This window comes from Phlebotomus papatasi, chromosome 3, assembly GCF_024763615.1.
Source record: "Phlebotomus papatasi isolate M1 chromosome 3, Ppap_2.1, whole genome shotgun sequence".
NCBI classification, from domain to species: Eukaryota; Metazoa; Arthropoda; class Insecta; order Diptera; family Psychodidae; genus Phlebotomus; species Phlebotomus papatasi.
In genome coordinates, this window is record NC_077224.1 from 14030563 (window position 1) to 14051856 (window position 21294).

Sequence of the window (21294 nt, forward strand, 5' to 3'; positions counted from 1 at the left end):
TTTATTCCGGAATTAAATAGATGTCAAAACCGTGACCCTTTCGAAGGGTACCTGGTGACCCTTTCAAAGAGTCAAATATGATCCATCCTTTGGAAAAGGCTCAATTTGACCCTTTTATTTTTACCAGTGTGCGCTATATGCTCAGAAGTACTTTTTCTACTGTAATTAAATGAAAAGCGCATAAATTACTTCATTTTTGAGACTTCCACTTCCGCAGTACTTCCACCTCAGTGTACACCACTTCCAAGCTAATATCTCCCCCTTGTGTTCCCCACAATGTTAATATTTTTGAAAGATGTCTTTTTGTCTTTCAATGAAAATTTAAAAAAAAAACTTTGAATATTGTTCTTTTATACACTTTAAAGCCTGAATAAAAAAAAATTATTATGTCGAAAAAAGACTTGAGGATACATGTTGGTGTTTTAGTCTCCATGACTCACATAACCCCTTAAATATTATCAAATTTACTGAGAAAAGTCAATTAAAGAGTGTGAGCAGTAAATTAAAAAAGAAGTTGCAAATGTATCAGTGCAATATAAAATAAAATGATAAATATTACTCATCGTATTTTTAATCCAAACTTACAATATGCAACTCGTGCAACACTTAATTTTGGCTCTCAATTGAGTCAATAAATTGCAGTATTTTTGACTGTCTTATCTCAAAATTTCTCTTATTAGTGCAATTCTCTTTCTGTTTAGCTTATCAATGAATATTCGTGTTGTATGCCGTGTTGAATATGCTCAAGAATATATAATTTCAGCAGAAATTGGGATGGAAAATTGACATATTTACAGTGGAATTCCATTTTTCCTGTTTAAACTTCAATTTCGAGAAAGCAGAGAAAAAGGAATAACCTTTGATAAGGTAAGAGATGACATTTTAATTAAGAGCCATTTGATATACAAATTAAAGCATTTAATTTTTATAACGATTCCAATGGAAACCAGTTCCATCAATGTCTCTTTCGATCTACTGGAGACCTAAGAGAGATGTTCAGAGCAGGAGGTCAGAAGCATTTAAGGTGGATATTTGACGTGATTGAGCGAAATGCAAAAGAGAAAAAAAGGGGGAAAAGGCTGAGACTTTGTGTGTGGCCTAGGAAATGTACATATTAATCGAAAATGGAAATTATATCGTCACGAGACAAGCGTAAATAATTCCAATCGCTACTCCTTTTAGGAAGTTACTGCGAGGGAATAGCGCACCTGAGAATTGACATGCATTCCCAATGGACCACCCTTGACTCTTGGCAGCCGCATTCAACCCTTAACGCTTTTATGGAATAGAGATAGTGTCTTGAGAGGACTCTGCATGAGGTACTTTATGAATTTCCATTGCCACTGTTTCATCTGCAACCAATTCTACCCCGGTGATTACGTATTGAAATGAAGAGAATCATTGCTGAAGATGGAAGTCTTTTACACTGTTCCCAGGCAACAAAATTGCCATCCAATTGAATTGACTTTGATATACAAATTTCCACGTCTGTCTCTCCCATTTTTCAATATAATTTCCATGCAGAAACCCAGAAAGAAGTCACCAAGATTCTGCATAATATGCAAAAGGCCAGATGATTATTGTGTCGTCAAGTGGTGCAAAAGACAAGCTAACAGATCCAACTGCGATTTCGCCCTGAAGGGTTCAGTGTCAATGAGATCCCTTCAAGTCTTCCCAAATGCCAAAAGCACGACAGATAGACACCCTTATTGGGCCTGTGACACTGGTGAACAGCACAAAGGGAATATGGACAATCATGCAAGTTGAATTTGTGCAGAAAAGGAATGTCTTTCGTTTCCTTGACTTGGCAAAAAACATATGTTATTATCTTAGGATAACTAATTTACAAATACCGCAAATAATCGCTTACGCGAAAATTCCATTGGTTGCAATTTCAGGAATTACCCCTTCATGCCAGTGTCTCTGGTCCGATATTTCATTAACACAACTTTCGTCCAACTGATAAATGAACATTGATTGTGTGCACGAGGTTGAGACTTGTTGATCTTACAGGGATCTTGCTACGGACGATGTTGCGATATTTTGATAGAAATCGCAACAAGTTTTCGGCGGAACCATTGAGAGATTCAGGCGCTCTGTACCTTTTAATTTTCAATAAGCATTTGGTTTTATTAATTACATAAAAGTTACCACTTAGGGCTACACGCTCGAGAAACAAAGACTTTGTTTAATTCACAATTTCCTTATAGAGTACCTTCATTAAAAGTTTTATCGATTTTTTGTGATCTGTAATTGATTTTTCATGGTTTATATCCGGAAACTTACTCTTCTTCAAAAATATCTTCAATTAAATGTAAACAACTTTCCATTTGAAAAGTATCTCATTGATGTTCGAAAAATTCAAACAGAATTTTGAATTTTTTAATAAAGCCTACCACAGTGAGAAGTTGTCAAAGAAGATACTCCCATAGTGTCTTGGCTAAATGCAAGGCTAAAAACTAAGATAGAACTGATTGTAAAATATATCAGTGAAGTTTAAAGAATTCCAACTTACTTTAAATTTTCTGACTAAATTTACAATTCCCTACATTTGGATATTTGACTTCAAACGAACCCACTCTGAGGATTTTTGTTCCACCGAATAGTACGTTTTTTCGTAAAGGTCTTCGAAAACCAGATCCAAACAGCTCAATTTTTGAAAATATTAAATGAAAACTTCTGGAAATATACTTTAAATGTTGTGTTTTTATTTTTTGTGCTTTTTTTGTAAAGAATTGGATTTCAATAAATGTGTTAATACGTTTTTTTTTGACTAACATAACCCCTTAAGTTTTAATGTGAAACTTGATTAAAATTTACATATTTTCAGTGATCGCAGCCCAGCTAAAGATTGAATAAAAAAGAAATAAATAAAAACATTAAAAAATATATATTTTTATATTTATTTACATATTTTGGATTTAGATAAGTAGTTAGGGATTTCGTTAAATTAAGTACTTATTAAGTGGTCCGTAAGTAATTAAAATATTATCCAAGCAATGTTAAAGAAGATCTAGACATATTAAAAGTCAACTTAGGGTTTTCAATTAAACTTTTATATTTGGGCCTAACATGTCTTGATTCGTTATATTACAGTTTATAACGGGGAATATATGGTCCTACTCTTATATAAAATTTAATTAACCTTTTTAAAATTTACTTTTTAAACCTTTTTTAAATTTCAATTTAATTTAATTTAATTTAATTTAAACAATTTTAACTTAATTTTTAATTTTCTGGAGCTTCATCTCCACTTAGGGAGCGCGAACAGCCTTTTGGCTATGCGCTACTCTATAAAAAATCGCACTCTACATCCCTGTGCCTTTGCGCTAGGTTTCTGCCATAAAATTGTAAACTTGCTATGTCAACTTTGTAAAAGTATTTTTTTTCAAAGATTACACAGCCAATGAAGAAGCATTTCTGCCGTTTGGCTTCGGAGGCTGGTCAACAACGCTAAGACGGCGGCAGACGCATGGTAAGGGGGGAAATGTAGAGCTTGAATAAATTTATTATTATATATTATAATTAACACAAAACAATAATACAAGAGAATAAGTATAAAAAAAAACAAAAAAAGAAATCAGGATATTAGTGCTTTAGACAATTTAAAAATAATGTTTTTCCAAACAATTATCCTTTTTCTTAAAGTTAAATATTGTTTTTATTTAATATTTCATCCCCTGCAAAAATTTCAAAAGTAATAAAAATAATATTTTATTGAAATAATTAAAAATGTAAAAAAAAAATTAATAAGAAAATGCATTAAACAATTTCAGAGGATACAGATTACCGTTTTACTTTATAATCCTGTTTTATTTAAAAAAAAAATCCCAATTTCAGTTAACACTAAACCTACCAAGACCCTGTCAAATTGATCGGTTTAAAAACTTTTTAAAATTAATACATATTTAATAATATTTAATTAATACTTGAACATTGAGGATTAAATTGTGATCAAAGTCCAAGTGCAGTGTAACAACTCCCACATGTACGTGATTTTCCCTGCCATATTCGATACCTGATGAAGAGGATATCCATCTTTGAAACGTCGTAGAAATAAAACTGAGAAAATCAAGAAAGGTTCCAGTGTCTCGGTCTATTTCCTGCTACATTCTGTCGAACTGGAATTCTTCTGAATTAAGATTTTCATTAAACCAGTTAAGAGCTCAGATTTTGACTATGATAGTAATAATTTAGTGATTATAGAATAATAAAGTACTTTGAAGATTATTTTAATGATTTTTTTAATAAAGTTTAATAAAGTTTTAAGAAAGTAATCCATATTCTTAATTGATTTGTTTTTGTACAGAATTTTACTGTACTTATATTCTTTTTAATGTTTTATAATTTTGTTTTACACCACAAAAATTTGTTTGTTAAGAAGAATATCGTATTACTTAGATATACTTCAGTCGAGATGAAATTTTACATCGAAAAAGTGTAATGATTACAGCGATATTCTTCAAGTTAATTCAACTCGGCAATAGAGTTGTTTCAACTCTATAGTTTTTTTCTTAGTCTATGGGGAAGAAAGGAACGTTTAAATTGGGGTACCTTTCAAATTGGGTATTTTCTATTTTTAAAAACACCTGAGGCTGTTTTTTTTAATAAATTTTAGTTTCATAATTGGTTTGTGAAGCTAAATTATGTCGTGGTAATGTCCAATTTCGTTTAAAATGGGAGCAAAAGACCTATATCAAAGTTACCCCAATTTTAAGGTGCTCCATTTCTCCCTACTTCTTGTACTGTCTTGATCTTGTTCCTGCACATTTTCAGCTTGAAGAATTAAAATTTGAAATGGAAAATTCAGTTCTTAATTTTAAACATTTCTTTTGGTTTAATTCTTCCAGAAAATGTTAAATCTTAACACGGTTACGTAAAAGAAAGTACGATAAGTATAACCCCATGCCTGGCACCAGTGCTCCTCGTGTTCCTCCATGGAATGCCATTTCGAGCGAAAGCAGCTATTATGAAGATGTTTGCTATTGAAGATGTCACAGGTAATCACTGGTTGAGCAAATTAAAACATTTCTTTTGGGGTAAAGATATTCCCTTTTGGCGCCCAATTGATTAAATATTCACTCATTTTAGCTGCAAATTACCAAATTTTCTGTCATCTGCTGAAGCAAAATGATTTCTTTTTTTTCCGAGCTGCAATTGGGGTAGCCAATGTCCACTGAACCGCTAAGAATGTCAAAAATGTGTGTAAGAAAATTCATATTTTCATGTTTCTGATCGTAAGTTTATGATACCAAATTGTACGTTTCAATGCGATTTAATTGAGAGTCATTGCACGAAAATTACTTCCGTGTCATACGAGTTCTTTCTCCTCAATCAAATTTTCTGGCCTTTCTTGTTCATCTTTCGCGTGTGCTCTTATTTTCTCTGCATTTTCGCACCATCTTCTACCCAGGTGAGCACGTGTGTCCTTTCTGGCAGAGTCCCCTTTGAATCCTGGAATTGAAACTTGTTGGTTTTAATTTGATACTCCTCCGGAGGTGAAACCTCCCACTTCCTTCGGGTGCTACGCAAACGTCTGGTTGATCCCCTCCGGGACAAATTTATTTTATGCTAAAAAACTCGTTCCTATACCAAAGGTGAAAAGATCTTCAATTTTTTTTTTTTTTAGTTTTTTTGTGAAGCCAAACACGCTTCGTGCAACAATAGAAACATCTCGCAATTCGTCGTGGCAGGAAATAAGACTCCTCAAATGCAAATAAGAACGGTAGCATGAATGGATCTTATAGATCTACGGAGGAAATATATATTATTACAGAAATCACTATTCCAACCCTGTTGATTGGCACCTTAGAAAAAAATGTTGAGGTGCCACGCGTTTGACGAACAGCAGACGATGCAAAAATCCGGGTTTGCTACATGACACCAAATTGACTATTATGCTGAAATGTGGAGTAGTGCAGCTCAGGGGTGAGCAATTTCTCATAAATTGATCACTGAAGGAATTTTAAATTTAACTTCAGCCCAGAATAATAAATATTACAAAATTTTATTTTACAAAATTTGAATTAAACTAATAAAATAAATTAAATTAAACTATCAAGAATTTTTGCGAATTGTCAATAAAAACTACGTTAAGACGAAACACGTACCATCTACTAATCTTTAAAAAATCGAAATATGTGTAATTCACTGAGTTACCTAAATATCCTTAAATACTCTTGTTGTATATATGAACTGACATAGTTTTACTACAATGTTTTAATCTCTAATACCTTGAAATTCGAACAGAATTTACACTAACGAATAAGTTTATATTCAGTGGCGTGTATCTCAATTTATCAGGTCAGAGACTTCAGTGTCTGAATAAAGGCTTTACGATTTTCTTTAATTTTTTGGCCTTATTTTTTAGATCTTATTTTTTGACTTTGTAATACCATTATACTTCTAATGTAGCTTTTTCTTATTAGGGTAAGTGTGCCTAATTCCGTTCAGCTTGCAATTTCGGCCATCTTTTTTGTTCCTCGAATTTCCATGAACTTTTAGATTTTACGTACTCTAGAGATTTTACAATACAAAAGAATAACAAAAAATGTAGCAACGACAAACGAGAGGACGTGAAAAAGATATTGGAAGAATTTCCGAAGGGTAAGGAACTATGAGAATGAAGGTGACCGAAATAGGGTACCAAAGCTATGTCTATATTTTTATTCATTTTAAAATGTATTAAGAATGACTTTAGAGTAAATAAAGACGGTAAACTCTTTACAAGGCTCCAAGCAACACTCTTCCAGAAGAAAGAATAAAAAATCAATTTGTATTTAAAATATTTCATTTCAAACTTGAGACTTTGACGCTTGCATGCAACTATGCCGAAATTTGGCACACTTACCCTATATGAAAAAATCAAAGTGTAATGAAAATTAATGATTATTTATTTAATTTAGAAAAATTATTTATTTACTATTAATAGTAATTGGAAATCAATCCAGTACTTTTTAAAGTATACAATTCACAGTTTTTAAGACTAAGCTGACAATATTAATTTTATTTATTTTTTAACCTCAGAAAGAGGTTATAATATGAAAAATGAAAAATAACTTTAAAAAAATCAAAGAATAATTTTAATGTTTTTGATTCTATTTGAAAACCATTCATTTGTGCAGTTTTGTTGTACGATCTCTTGTCTCTTGAATTTTAACTGCACTAGGTTGTTTAGCAACGTGTTTTTGGTTACAAATAACATTTTATTTCCGCTTTAAGGCCTCTACAGACTAGGTGCAATTTCCTTAAAAAATATCTTTTTAAAGAAAATTTCCCCAATCTTTGTAGGTAGTAACGTCAGAATTTTTTAAAAAAGATAATTTTTGACGAAAATTGCTTCTAGTGTGTAGACACAATAAGGAGGAATTAAGACAAGATTATTTCACCCTAATAAGATCAAGGCAGCACTTATGGATTTTATACACTTATGAACAACTTAAAAATCCTAAATTCCTGCCTAAAAGTACCAGTTTATGGTATGTTTAACAAATTTGTGATTTTTTAAAATCTGTTTTAGGTAATAAATTTAAGTTTTTTGCGAGCTGTCCATAAGTGGATAACGTCTATAAGTGATGACTCCTATAGCTTTTATTGAATCCAGAGAGTTTCCTAGTATATGTTTCATGATCAAGACTTTACCTCTTTCCGGACCGTAAGAGCCTAAGTAGATTCAAGCCAATCCTCGAGAATATTTAGGCTGTAAAATTTGGCAGTAAATTTGGACACTGAGGGCTCAGGAATATCGATTGGACACCCTTTACAAAAATTTCCTTTAATATATTTATTTCGTTTCAGTAAGATATTTAATATTCCTAATAGATTTCTCTGGACTGTACTTAAAAAATTTTTTTTTGCTTAAGTAAAGCCCTCCTTTAAACTTTATATATATATATTTTTCTTTAAATAAAAATCAGTATTCTTATAATCAGTTTAGCAGACAAGCCGTCTTACAACCGCCTGAACCTTAGAAAAGTCGGCGATGGGTGAAGACATTGATATTTGGTTAATGTCTTCAAGTTTGGTTAAATCTTTGGTCAGTTCATCGTCTATGTCATTATTGTAAACTATATTTGTTTTGAATTCAAGTGTCATTAATGTAACATAATCAACATGACAGTTAGTAAATAAAATCGCCCTATTGGCAGTTTGAAAAAAAAAATCAGTACTGTACAAACCCCTTCTCAGTTTGTTTTTCTCATATTTGAAATTCTGATGGTAACAGTCAAACAGAACGAATACAATAAAATCACCAAGCCCTGAATGAGAATTAAAAAAATAAATAAAGAAGTTTTATTACAGACTAAAATCATGTTTAAACAATGCAGTGCATTACACTAGGTACGTCTAAAATAGGTGCTCAAATTAAATTTAAAATTAATTTTAAAATCACTTATGGCTCTAATTTTTTGAAATACTCTTTGTTACTTATAACCTCAAAAAACAAAACTTTTAATGAGTAGACTATTAATCGCAAAAACTATAAAGTTATTGAATTGCAATATAAATAATTTTCAAATATTTAATAACATTGCATTAAAACTTCAAGTTATCTTATGGAATCCAATTTCAATTTTGTTAGCTAACTGCCCCTCGATTGCAGCAAAATTGCTCAATGCAGATGTCCACAAACAAGAAAGGGTTGAATGGTGGCAATTATTTTGATTTTGTCGTCAGCCTTACCCTCTTGAGGACTTCTTCTATTTCATGCAACAAAAGTATCCTTTTACACGTGGCAACATATTTTTTATGCACAACCATTTCTGCCCCTAATACCGCTGTTTGCAGCTGGACATGAAACCTCAACAATTGAGACATTGCAGAATTGAGAAAAAAAACACCAGGATTTTTAAGTTTTTTCTCTTATCATTAGAGTAACTTTAATCAGTTCGAATTTGTAAAAAATAGTTCTTACAATAATCAGTTATTTACATTTTATTTTATTTGTACATCAACTGGGATTTGTTTTTGAACTTAAATTAGTACGGTTTAACGTCTTAAGCCAAGTACATGATCTTCCATTTTATCTTTAGAGAAATAACCACTAGTATGTACAGAGGTAAGATTTTCTTGTATAAAAAAAACTTCAATGACTAGAACAACAATTTTTTTTTAAATGTTTAAAATGCAATTAAATAAACTCAGTACGATGGAGCCCTATGTTTGATATATGTCTTAAGTCGAAACACTAGGATTATGTCACTAGCACTACACTATTTGTGGGTGGAGGGTAGCTGACTTTGTTCAGGACCTTTGGCCATCCTCCACATTGTCTTTTTTTGGGATTTGTCTTCCTGCAACTTCAGGAGTTGCTAACTGGCCGTTTGTGTCACAGAGTGATCTGCAAAGAGAGAAATAGAGAATATCAACTGAAAATCCTTCAATTAGTCCATTGAAGTAGAGGTGGGATGAAAAAACAGGCCAACAGATTTTAATTAATTCCCATTTTTCTGCCTCATCCAATGGCTGAGACTGAAGAACGAGATTTCATAAATTGCTTATGCAGCACCCATTCCACTGCCAACCAATGCAATGGTGTTTTGGTCCAAATGGAGAAAAAAAGAGAGAGATCAATGAAAAAAGTTGGAGTTGGATAGACGAGAATGATGGTTGTGCAGGGCAAAAGAACGAGTCACCAAAGAATGTATACGCGACGTAGACTGATTTTGCATTGGGATAGGGCAGTTATATGCTCGCTTTCATTAACGGGCAGAGATTTCTTCGTCTGCCCCTCATCAATGGAATGGACCAAATCAATTAGAGAGTGTCTGAAAGAACTTCTCAAGAGGTTCGCTTGAGAAGGTGGAATTGAAAAAAAAACTGCTGCATTATCCTTGCAAATGCATCAACTTTAATTATTTTCTTTATGCCATTGCGGATCAAAAGACCTCGAAGACGCATTCAGGAGTTCATTTGTTGAGCCCTTGTGTCCCAGGAGGGAAGAGGGCGAGGTTACTATTTTTTGGAGACTTTAGAAATAACACAAGAATGGCACTAAAAATGTTTTTTTTTCTGCCGGGTCCTGCTTTTCACTCTCCGTATTGAATTGGGATTCAGTATGGGATTCAGTCAGGTATGGAATTGTTTGGGAATTGAATGGCCGGGAGAGCCCTATAAAGAACGTCAGGGAGATTGAAAGTACATTGAGTGTGGACCTTGCCAAATGTGAATAATACCTGAGAGACGGAGGTATTGTTGGAAAAGACCTAGAGAGCTAACAATTCGAAGATGGTAACATGAGTCAGGGATCATACAGGGAGGGGGTACCTGTTGATTTGCATCACCTACCTTGAGGGTTGTGTCAGTGCTGCAGTTGCCAGTGCAGGATGTCATCGAGAAGGACTTCCTCCTCGAAACTCACAGCTTCATCCTCAAAATGCATGGCTTCGTAGGTGTGATACTGCTCCTGATATGGGGTAGACGTAGGGTTGTACGTATGCCCGACGGACACGTCAGAATTGTACGATGGAGTTGGGGAGGATGATGCTTCAGAGCAGGGTGGCTGAGTGTCCTGCATGCTCTGAATTGGACTTCCAGCATAGTATGAACTACTTCCCTGACTACTACCATCGTGAACGGAATTGTCATCCAGGAGTTGCTGTAGTCCTTGGATGTACTTCACCGCCAACCGAAGGGTATCTACTTTACTGAGCTTCTTACTGGCTCCACGTCCCCCATTTTCCACTTCAACTATTTTCTGGGGGATGTGCTGCCTGAGCTTATCAAAACCATTATTGACCTGTTTCACACGATTTCGTTCCCTGGCATTGCGACGCTCCACACTTGGAGGTGGACCAGGATATGGGGACATGTGGGAGTAAGTCATTCTCTTCTTTCCACCCTTGAGATCTGCCATTGAGCCCCCAAGGATCCGTACACTGCGATCTGTTGGGGCTGGAGCGATGGGTCTCTTGCCGGCGGCATGGAGACTACCATTGGATCCCACTGTCGATGATGAAACAATCACACAGTTGTTGGGTAACATATGAAAATTCTGTCCAAGTGCCATTGTCCTCAAAACTGTTGCCATATCTTAGAGTCCTGATACTAAATAATAACACTCCCGACACTCTTCCCGGTTTGATTCTCAAATCGTCAGAGAAACTGTCTGCAGAGCAACCGTCACGATCAACGTTCAAAACACAACTGGTCTTCGATCTCCTCACCACTTGAGGCAGAATGTTTCTTCCACGCACCCAAATATATATTTTGCGCGAAGTTCACGAGAAAGAGGACTAAAGAAGAACCGACTTCAAGAGACTTGGGAGAAATATAGTGTGAGGGAGAAAAAGATTGGCCGTGATCTTATGGAGCACCAAGATGCGTGTCGACTCCACGGAAGCCACTGTGGAAATGGTACCCTTCGTCCTAAAGCCCTTGTATTTAGTACCTTTCTCAGATCTCTACCTGCGGAGTCAAACTTTAAGCACGATCCCCTCTCCGAGGGTTGTGCCCGATCGCAGCTTCCCCCACCACTTGCCGATACCAAGCCGAAGATCATCCGAAGGAGGGTCGCTCGTGTGACCTGGGATCGCGCGTGCCACCGACGTGAGTCGCATGGCTATACGCAACGCACCCTGTTTGAGCGCGATCGCAGGTATACCAGTGAATGGAACACCAAAGCGAGATGGCAAGATCCCATCCCTCCTGCCTAAGAGTGAAAAGGCAATACGATCACTTGTGTCTGCACAATAGATGCCCCGGCGCACTATTCGGCCTCAGAGATTCAGCGGATGCAGATGCTGAGCCTGGGTCAAGTGATCTCTCTCTTCTCAGCTGCATCGATCGCACGGACACTGGCCAAATGCTCGACAATGTGCGACACTCAAGCAAAAAAAGCCACTTAATTACCAAATGGAACTTGCACGATCGACAAAAAAGCAAAATCACATTTTTCAGGACAGGTGGAGGGTTACCTCACTACCAACCCCCGGAAGTCCAGGACACACTTGGGCGATCACTGTGAAATTATGCGACAACCCTTTTGTCTCACATCAGAGGGTGATCGTTGAATATTCAATAGAACACCCTCGAGAGTCTTTGGTGTGTATCGCGCGTTAGTTCTTGAGGGTAATTGCCAAAGAGATCGCGGGCCTAATGCACCGTAAGATCAATACAAAAAATGCAAATTATGTTTAGGGTTGTTTTTGCATCATTGATCATTATGTGGAATTGTCTTGATTCAGAAAAACAGCCCTTGGTTGACTTCCTGTTAATGATTTCATTGTGTTTGACCCTAAGATGATTAACCAAAATGATTTTCCAAAAGAGAAATTTTTTGAGAAATTGAAAAGATGATTTTCCAAAATTCTTTATAATTTTTAAGCTTTAGATTCCACAAAAATAAATATGACACGAAATGGTAGCCACATATACAGAGAATATATTTTTATTGAATTTAAAATTTTACTGGTGTTACAAATAGAAAATTTGTCAGAAAAGTTCAAAAAAATACGAATTTTACGTCTTTTTCATAAAGATTTTAGAAACTATTATCCTCGTGCAATCATTATAAATTTTGTGCTAATAACATAACATTAGATACTCTTTCATTTGGTAAAAGTTTTAAAATGATTGCATTTGGTTTTATACCAAAACTAAAAAACCACTTAAGAAAAAATATAACCATATTTTTGTACGGAAAATGTATGAGAATGCTCTGCCCTGATTTGACCAAATGTATTTTTAAAGGAAACTGAATTTTAACGTGATGTAATTTAACTCTAGAAAATAAATATGGAACTAAATTAAATATCTCTGAGGCCCATCTTTCTTTAGTCATATGCGAAAAATTCGTATATCAATATATCAATGTAGCTCTACAAGTCAAAATAGTCCCACTTTTAAATAAATAACTCTAATTATGCGGTTGCTACAAAAAATGTAAATTTTTTTAAAAATCAATTGGGTTTGGATTTGGACACTTTTCATTCTCTTTTTCCGTCTTCATCTAATATCGCTATCACTATCCCTAAACCTGGTGCTCAATACTCCCCATTTCTCGTTCGAACTAGGACTATATTTCCAATCCATCAGATTACTCTCTTTACGATCCCGTTTTAGTGTATTCCGGTGTATTCCCGGTTTTGGGCCAACTGGTTATCCCATGATCCAAGAGGTCAAACCACATCAATTTTTTAAAGAACATCCTTGATAATCTTGCTAAAAAGATTTAATAGGGTAACGTGTGGTATTTCAGGACAAGGTGCTTTTCGGGACATAATATGGGTATTTTGGGACACATCAAAAATCCTATAAATAATTGTTTTCAAATTACTTTTAAGATCTATATGAAATATTAAGCTCTTTACTTGTCAGATAAACATAAAACTTCTGAAATTTTATTTGATTTAAAGCCTGAAATACACGCGAATTGCGAGTGTCACATTTCAATTTTATAAAACCTTCAGTGTGGTCAATTTTGCAGAAGTCAACACAAACAGTACTTAGTTTTTTTCGATTTAAGTCACTTTAAAAGTGAAATTTAAACAAAATTTTTGTGAAAGAGTGAAGTTTAGAACTTCTATTTAAAGATAAATAATCAGGCTCGGTGAACTTTATTTGCATAATAGTGACTTTTGTCTATCCCAAAATACCCAACTGTCCCGAATTATACCACTCTTACTTCTTTACATTTTTTTGCTATTTTGTATAAAAAATGATGCATTTTTCAACATTTTTCAATAAGAATCTTATTCTCGATAGCATAAAGAACATAAATATATGTATCAGCAAAGAAAAAAATTATGTGAAAAGTCGTTAAGCTGTTTGAATTTGAAACTTGAAAGTGCTAAAAAGTGTACCAAAATACTACACGTTACCCTACAAGATATAGAATAAATACTGGTAAATTCGAATAGGGAAAACAATTAAATTTTAAATTTCACTATAAGACATGCATAAATGCAAGGGGTGCGTAAATTGCTCTCGGAATGTACTGTGAGCTGCAATCGGTAGATCGGCGCCGATCTGGGGCCAAAAATCGCCAAATTAGCACCATTTTTGTAAAAAAATCGACAAATCGGCACTCGAGTGAACCGTGAGTGGCAAAGTTATTTATCCCTTGCTCCTAGGTAGATTTTTTGAAATTTGACAATTGTTTCTTTTCAAAAACTACTGACTAGAAGGAATTTGATTTTTCACTACTTTGAAAACTTCAGATAAAAATTGGCTTTCATTACGAGCACTTAGTACAGAAGTGCACTTTAAACTCTTGATATTCCTTTGTGTTTTTTTATCGAACGAGTTCCTGAAGGTACTAAGGCATTACACCGAAAACTCTTTGAGATAAATTATTTAAAATTTAAAAATTAATTCCAAACTTTTTGTCAAGTAGCTTTTCTTAAGAAAAATTAGAACATAATCTGTTAATTAATTAATTTTATTTTATTGTGATAAAATATATAAATAATATGATTCATTGGATATGTTTAAAGTATTATTCATTGTTGATGTACCATGCTACCATACTTCCAGGACAAATAAGAATAAAAGTTTATTATTTTCTCCTCTTTCTTAATTGTTAATTGGATGATTCTGTCATTTAATACATAGAAATACTTACCATTAATTTATTATTCGTATTTAAAATTGTCTCATTTCTCGATGAGTATTTTAACCCTCAAATGCTTTAACACTCCTTTACAAAATAATAAAAAAAAATAGTTTTAATAAATTATTGTACTAGGTAGGAAGAATTTAGCACAGGCTTGTACTAAACTTTTGATAAAATATATATTTTATTTTTAATATTGCAATGTGTAAAGTAATAAAATGATTAAAAACCATATGAAACACTGTTTATTATATTCTTATCGCTTGTGTACTAAATTTATTGTACTAAAATTTATAAATTTTAGAAGAAGTACCATTTCTTATTGTTGTGAAATACCTGTAGCTGAATATCTTTTTGTTTTTTTCTTTTCAAATAAATTAGTTTTCATTTTTCTAAGGAAAAGTGAACATTGAAATTTTGTGTCTTTCCCTGACTACCGATTTTCTTTTAGCACAGCTGTCAAACTTGATCAAATAAGGACCTACATTATTTAAAAAGATACAATTGGAAATGTAGCTGCAATTCCGTATAATGCTGCTATTACAACGAAAAATGAAACGTAGAGCGGTCTTCAGACAAGAGGTTTAGCCTAGATCCCGAAGATTTCAAAATACTAGCGATTTATTTAATTCCTTTTTGATAATTTAATAGGTCATTTATCTTAAATAATCCAATCCAGTTATATTTTTCCAAAACATCGTGAATGATAAGAAATTAGAGCAGTTAAGTCATATGGCTAAGTCTCAGTTCTGAAGCCCGTATAGAGATTTTCATCATGAACATTTTTTAGTACATGACTGCTCTCAACTTCTGCATTATCGACTTTTCTTTTTGGTGATTCCTATCAGGACTGTTTTCTCCAATTGCGTCGTGTTCTAAAACTACTAAATAATCATGACAGGAACCAATACAAAGAATAGTCGATAACACAGAAGCACATAAGAACAGTCATGTACTAAAAAAAATGTTGAGGGGAAAAATTTTCGCCACTTCATTTGTCATTAGAATAGCACCATAATTTAGGAATTTTTTATCTAGACGAAAATTTTTTAATAAATTGCTTTCTTATTGAGTTTGACATGGAAACCTTTATATAGAATGAGTTTCTTTTACCATTATTGCTGAATATTATATTGAACTAAATCATGTACATTTCAAATTTCACCTAATGGAAGAATGTTGCTAAATATGAGCATAACTTATCTAAAAATAAACCTTCAAATGATTTGTAAATTGCGTTTAACTTGTGTTCTTATGACACATTCAGCCAAATGGGTAAATTTCTCTCTGTATGCAATATCTGACCAAGAGAAGCGCGTGATTTGCAGACATTGCTTGGGCACTTTTTCTGGCGCGCGTACATCATTTATAGGTCAGTACTTCGGAAGTATGAAACAATTAGCCGCACCAAGAAGACATCTGCAACATGATCTCCGGCGACTGAACCGTCTGCCCTTGAACAGTGATATTCTTAGCTAATGGCACGAGAGCAAATGCTAAAGAAATTGCGTGACATATGACCAAAATGGTCAAGTCGCACTTGAATTTATCGGCTGCAGCCGCTTGTTGTGTCTTCCACGTTCTTCTATTTTTGAATCCCGCAGGATGAGGTGCAGTAAATTAAGCATCCGTCTGCCTGATTAGATTACAAGTTACCCCTTTGACTTCCAGATGTAATTAAGGGCGGAGAACGCGCGGGAGATCGAGATGAGCTACTGACTGGCGGCTCCCTTGTGATAGCGCCCTGGACACAGAGGGCAATGTTGATTTAGTCTCGCCCACCCCCAAATGATTACTGCTTTTAGCTTGATCAGATCCACCCCCTTTTTCCCATCCACTCTCCAGCAACAACGCACAATCATGGACTCGGGACTCTTTTTTTTTCTTGAAGCGGCTGGGGATGAAACTGAAACCGTTGAAATTCACTGATTAAAATAAAATGAAATTCCACTGCATCATGGAATTCTATCCTCAGAGATTCCTTGATTCCTCCGTGGCCAGCGAAGGGATCCACAAAAAAATCCTCTCAGTTGTTGAGGAGGGCCAGGTAGATTTTTCGTCCTATTGAGTTCAGAATGGAATTTATCCTGGGAGTTTATCGATCTTCGAGGACAGAACAAAGAGGCCATGAGAGGTGTTTTCTATTGCAGCAAAAAGCATTCAAGGAACCTTGAAGATGTTATGGGACTTGTGATCACTTTACTAACCATATGGTAGCGTATGGAATTTTGCCTTGGAGCGCTTTGAGATCGACAGTCCATATCTTCCCGAAGTGTTGGATGATCGACAGGCGTAGGCTGCTAACCTGGAAATCCTGGACCTGCAACCCCGATATGATGAAGCAGTTGAAAATAAATGAATGACCCAAGAAGCAAAATAGCTGCCTTATAGAACCAAGTATTAGACAAGTCTTTTAGTGCACTTTTAAAAGACAGAGTGAGAATTTTCTGTTGAAATTCCTATAGAAGCTCTTAAGATCTTTAAGAGTACGCCACTTTGCTTACAGTAATCTCAGTGATAGAACCAAGATTTTATATAAGCAAATAAAAAGATTTTTGGTTCTATAGTGCCTTACTTAGGGCATTCTACAAGACTATATTAAGAAAAAATTGCTTCTTGGGGAATAATTAGAATATGCGGGATTTATCCAGATGGGAATAACCTCATTCGGGTTCGAATCCCCTTTAGGTCACCAGGAACTTTTCTGGCGTTAAAGGTATTCGGATTGTATCCAATGAGCTTCACTGCAGTTGATTCCACGCGACATGGGACTGACAATCTCATCCCGTACAAGAAAACAATAATAATGGATGTCTATAAATTCCTTTGTGGGAAGGCCTTGTTCCTTCATGGACTGTTGTGCCAGCATTATTATTATTATTATTATTATTATTTCATTTTCAAATCACATATTTTGCAACCAAAAAAGCATTCTTATGAATTAATAAGATTTCTTTAAGATATCCAGGCATCTCCTGATGGTTTCGGAAGTTGAGACGTATAATAAATAGGGTCTACCACGAGCTTCTGAGTATTTCTTTTTTTTTTAAATCAGGTTAGGGTGGAATAGTTTCACGAAACTGAAGTCATTTTTAAAACTCAATCTCCAAACGGGTAGGAACTATATTCAAAAGCTAACTAACACGAGTTTTAGACAGAATATTCAGTCCAGTTCCCGAGGATCTTAAAATCCTGTATTTTGGTAGAACTGTTGAGCCTAGAGGAGTTGAAGGGAGAAAATCCGTCCTGACGAAGACTCTACTAAGCCAACGGTACCAATCACTGTTCAGCTGGGGTGGTAACTTTTAGGGGTGCTATAACTGCGGCTAACTTCAAGTTACGATATCGCTATAGTTCCGCTAGAAGGGGTTTGTGAGTGCTCGACGAGTGAAGCGAGGAGGACAACAGATTCGTGGCTGTCTTGAAATGGGCAATGGGTCACAATTCCGAGAGGCTAGCGATGAAGGGTGCTCCAGCATGTTCTTGTGTGGAACCTGTAGCATTCTTGCTACAATATAACAACCAATTTTAGTAACCTTTTGAAGTGGAATAGATTTATTTGCTCTGCATATTCAATCCTAAATCAAAATTTCCATAAAAGAAATCTTACCGGAAAAGAAATTTGGGAAGATAAGCCATATGACTAATCCTTAGATCCAAAAGCCGTATGAATTCGGCAATCTTCGTTTGGTTATTGTCTGTTTGAAAACATACAGTACATATACTCATTATTAATTTTAGTATTTCAAAATGTTGTATTTTTTAAAATCATGAATATGTTGCCGCTCCGTCCCCTATAAGGCTTCTTTAGAGTATAGTGCTCGATTTATTATTCGGATGATTGGGAGACAATATAACAGATATCCGCTTCGTTATCCGGACAGATTTTTAGAATTTGTTCAACGTCTCGATATTATGATACAAGATTTTTTTTTCTAGAATTAGTATAAAAGTTTTAAAGAAGATTAGAGATTGAGAAAACTGCTCTCTCTTGGAGTTCCAGAATTTAAAAAAAAAACCAATTATAGAATTCCATGCTATTATACTTCATATATTAAACAAAAACATCACAAGATAATTCATTTTCATTGCTGAACAAAAGACATGCATACATAACCTCAAAATTATTTTAAATGTAATCGAGAACTCGTCCGGATTACGGCGATCTAGATTAGAGAGCGGGCACTGTAGTTCTAAAAAAAATTCCTGGATTGATGGGAAACTTTTCGTTTTCCTGAGAGATTCCGGATTCTAAAAGAGATGTCGTGATCCAATATTCGCCATGCACACTTGTGTAATTTTGTTGCCAAATTACACATTTTAAAAGTACACAAAAACAATATAACATATTTTGATTTATTCACACCTTTGTTGTAGCTTCGGAACAATATCGTGCAACGATTCTCCTTGGTACCCTCCGTTTTTTACTGTGTAAATATTAGGTGAGATTCTTAACAATCTCACCTACTATAATCCTAACAAAATTTCATGTCCTCCGATCGCGCTCAAACTTGGCCAAAATGTGTTTCGCCACTTCCTGATCACGAATATATGGGGGGCTAAGTTACGTTCCCGGCCGGCCGGCCGGCTGGCCGTCCGTCCGGCCGGCCGGTCGTCCGGCCGCTCTTTGGAGCTTAATAGCTCCTAAACTAAAAAAGATATCGACTTGCGGTTTTCGGCAAAGGTTATATATCGCATGAAAATTGCAACTTGGTGCATTGACCCCCCACCCCCCACCTCTCCTTCCGCCATTTTGAAGACCCCCCTTTTTTTGTTTTCTCAATAGCTCCGCCCCTATGGCATCTATCGGGCTCAAATTTTAGTATGTTATAGCTGGGCCTTAGAGCTTTCCATCAATATCAAACTTAAGGTCCCCCGACCCCTCTGACCCGAGCTATAAGGGTCCAGAAAAATTTTCTTAAAATGGCCATAACTCCGGTTCTAATTGTCAGAATTTAAAAAGTGAGGGCTTTTTGGAAAGCTCTCGTGAAATGCCACTTCTCCTTCTAACATCGCAAGTTCATAAAACCACCGCTAGGGGCGCTATTAATAAAAAGAACATTTTTAAATCTTAAAAGTTAAATAACTCAAAAATTCCATTGTGCATCGGGCTGAAATTTTAGTATGTTGTAGTCGTTGATTATACCTATCAAACAAAAAAAACCTTAAGTCGATCCATAACCCCTGACCCGAGCTATAAGGGGTCAAAGTTCGAACATTGACCGGCCTCTATCTCCGGTTCTAATTAACATAGCGACCTAAATTTTACCTTTTTGGTTTCGTCTCGATGAGCACTTTCAGATGGAAGTTCAAAAAGTCACCACAGGTGGCGCTGCGATAGCGTCAAAATTCATCGAAATTCAAAATCATTTTTCTCAAAAACGGCATTGTGCAAGTTAATCAAATTTTAGTATGTTGTAGTCCAGTCTAGGACGTTTCCAAAATGGTGCGTATGTGTGCTGTGGTTTCAATAGAACCGGAGATATGAGGGGTCAAAGTTTACGAAATTCAAAAAATCATATCTCCGGTTCTATGTGACCGATTTTGATGAATGAGGGCTTAAACGAAAGATCTCACCAAATGCTACAGCTTTCTAGAATATTTGAACTTCGTGGGACCAACACCAGAGGCGCCACAGTCGAAAAACCAATTTCAATATCACATAACCTCAATTATCTCGACTGTCGCTGAACCGATTTTGATGATTACTTCGACATAATTATAGAGCACATTTGTCTCTACATTTCGTCCATACATCATTTTCCGCTCAGACTACGCTATCACTCCGATTTTGCCGTTTAAGTGTGAAAAAATTGATTTTTCCCATAATAACGCTTTGAAATCACTCAGATGCCAATTTGACTGCCTCTACTCGACCAAGACACTTAAAATAGGGTTTTAAATGGAAAGTCCCACAAAATACAACAATTCTTTGATATAGTTGAAGTTCAACAAATGACTACTTGGGGAATTCTGGATGAAAAAACGAGTTAAGAAACAAAAAACCTCGCTTATCTTGGCTTCTGAGTAATCGATGAGATCATGTTCTATGGCAAAATTATAGAGTACATTCTGGTATACATTTCACCCCTATATCACTTTTGTGCCAGTTCATCCAAATCCTTGATATTTTGGTTTAAATACAAAATTTGTATAATTTCACGAATTTGATTCAAGATAACTGAATGGCGTCTCCCAACTTCAGCTCCAAATCGAATTTGCATGCACTCCGAGTTAGCTCACGTTAAGAATCTCACCTACATAAGCCGGTTAGGATTATCTGTCCCTTTTTATAATGTAAAAAATAAATTGATTACGAAGCCCGTCCTACTGTTTTGTATTGTCTCAACCTATAACTTTAACTTTAATCTAGACGAAAGACGTATGGCATTTGTACTATTTTCGTTCTTTTTACCTTTTTTATTATTATTTCTTTATTTTATTTTATATATTATTATAACGGGGCGTGGTCTATTTTGTTTTAAACGAGAGTTCAATTTTCAGTTTAAATTTTTGGACCACGCCTAAGATTGACTTGCCTACTTGAAGGTTGTGGTTTGATGGAAGTTATTTTAGTATTACACATTAAGAATGTAAATAGATAAGCATATACTTAAAATGTAACTTTATTGGTCATAACACTTGAAGGGGCGTGGCCTATTTTTCATTTTAGACGAATATATTTGAGAAGTATAATGGCAATTTTTCTGTAAATGTGTAATTGAAAACGGAAGATTCTA

At 35.0% G+C, this 21294-nt stretch overlaps 2 protein-coding genes across 2 annotated transcripts in view; one reads left to right on the forward strand and one right to left on the reverse strand.

Moving 5' to 3' along the window:
- LOC129807792 (uncharacterized) overlaps positions 1–21294 on the forward strand; it is an 802905-nt gene that overhangs the window by 618871 nt on the left and 162740 nt on the right. The window lies entirely within an intron of this gene.
- On the reverse strand, positions 8846–11147 carry LOC129807801 (achaete-scute complex protein T3-like). Its single transcript, XM_055857295.1, has 2 exons — positions 10288–11147; positions 8846–9340 (listed from the first exon to the last, which is right to left on the reverse strand). Exon 1 carries the CDS (start codon positions 11027–11029, stop codon positions 10301–10303), a length of 729 nt encoding a protein of 242 aa, XP_055713270.1. The 5' UTR covers positions 11030–11147; the 3' UTR covers positions 8846–9340; positions 10288–10300.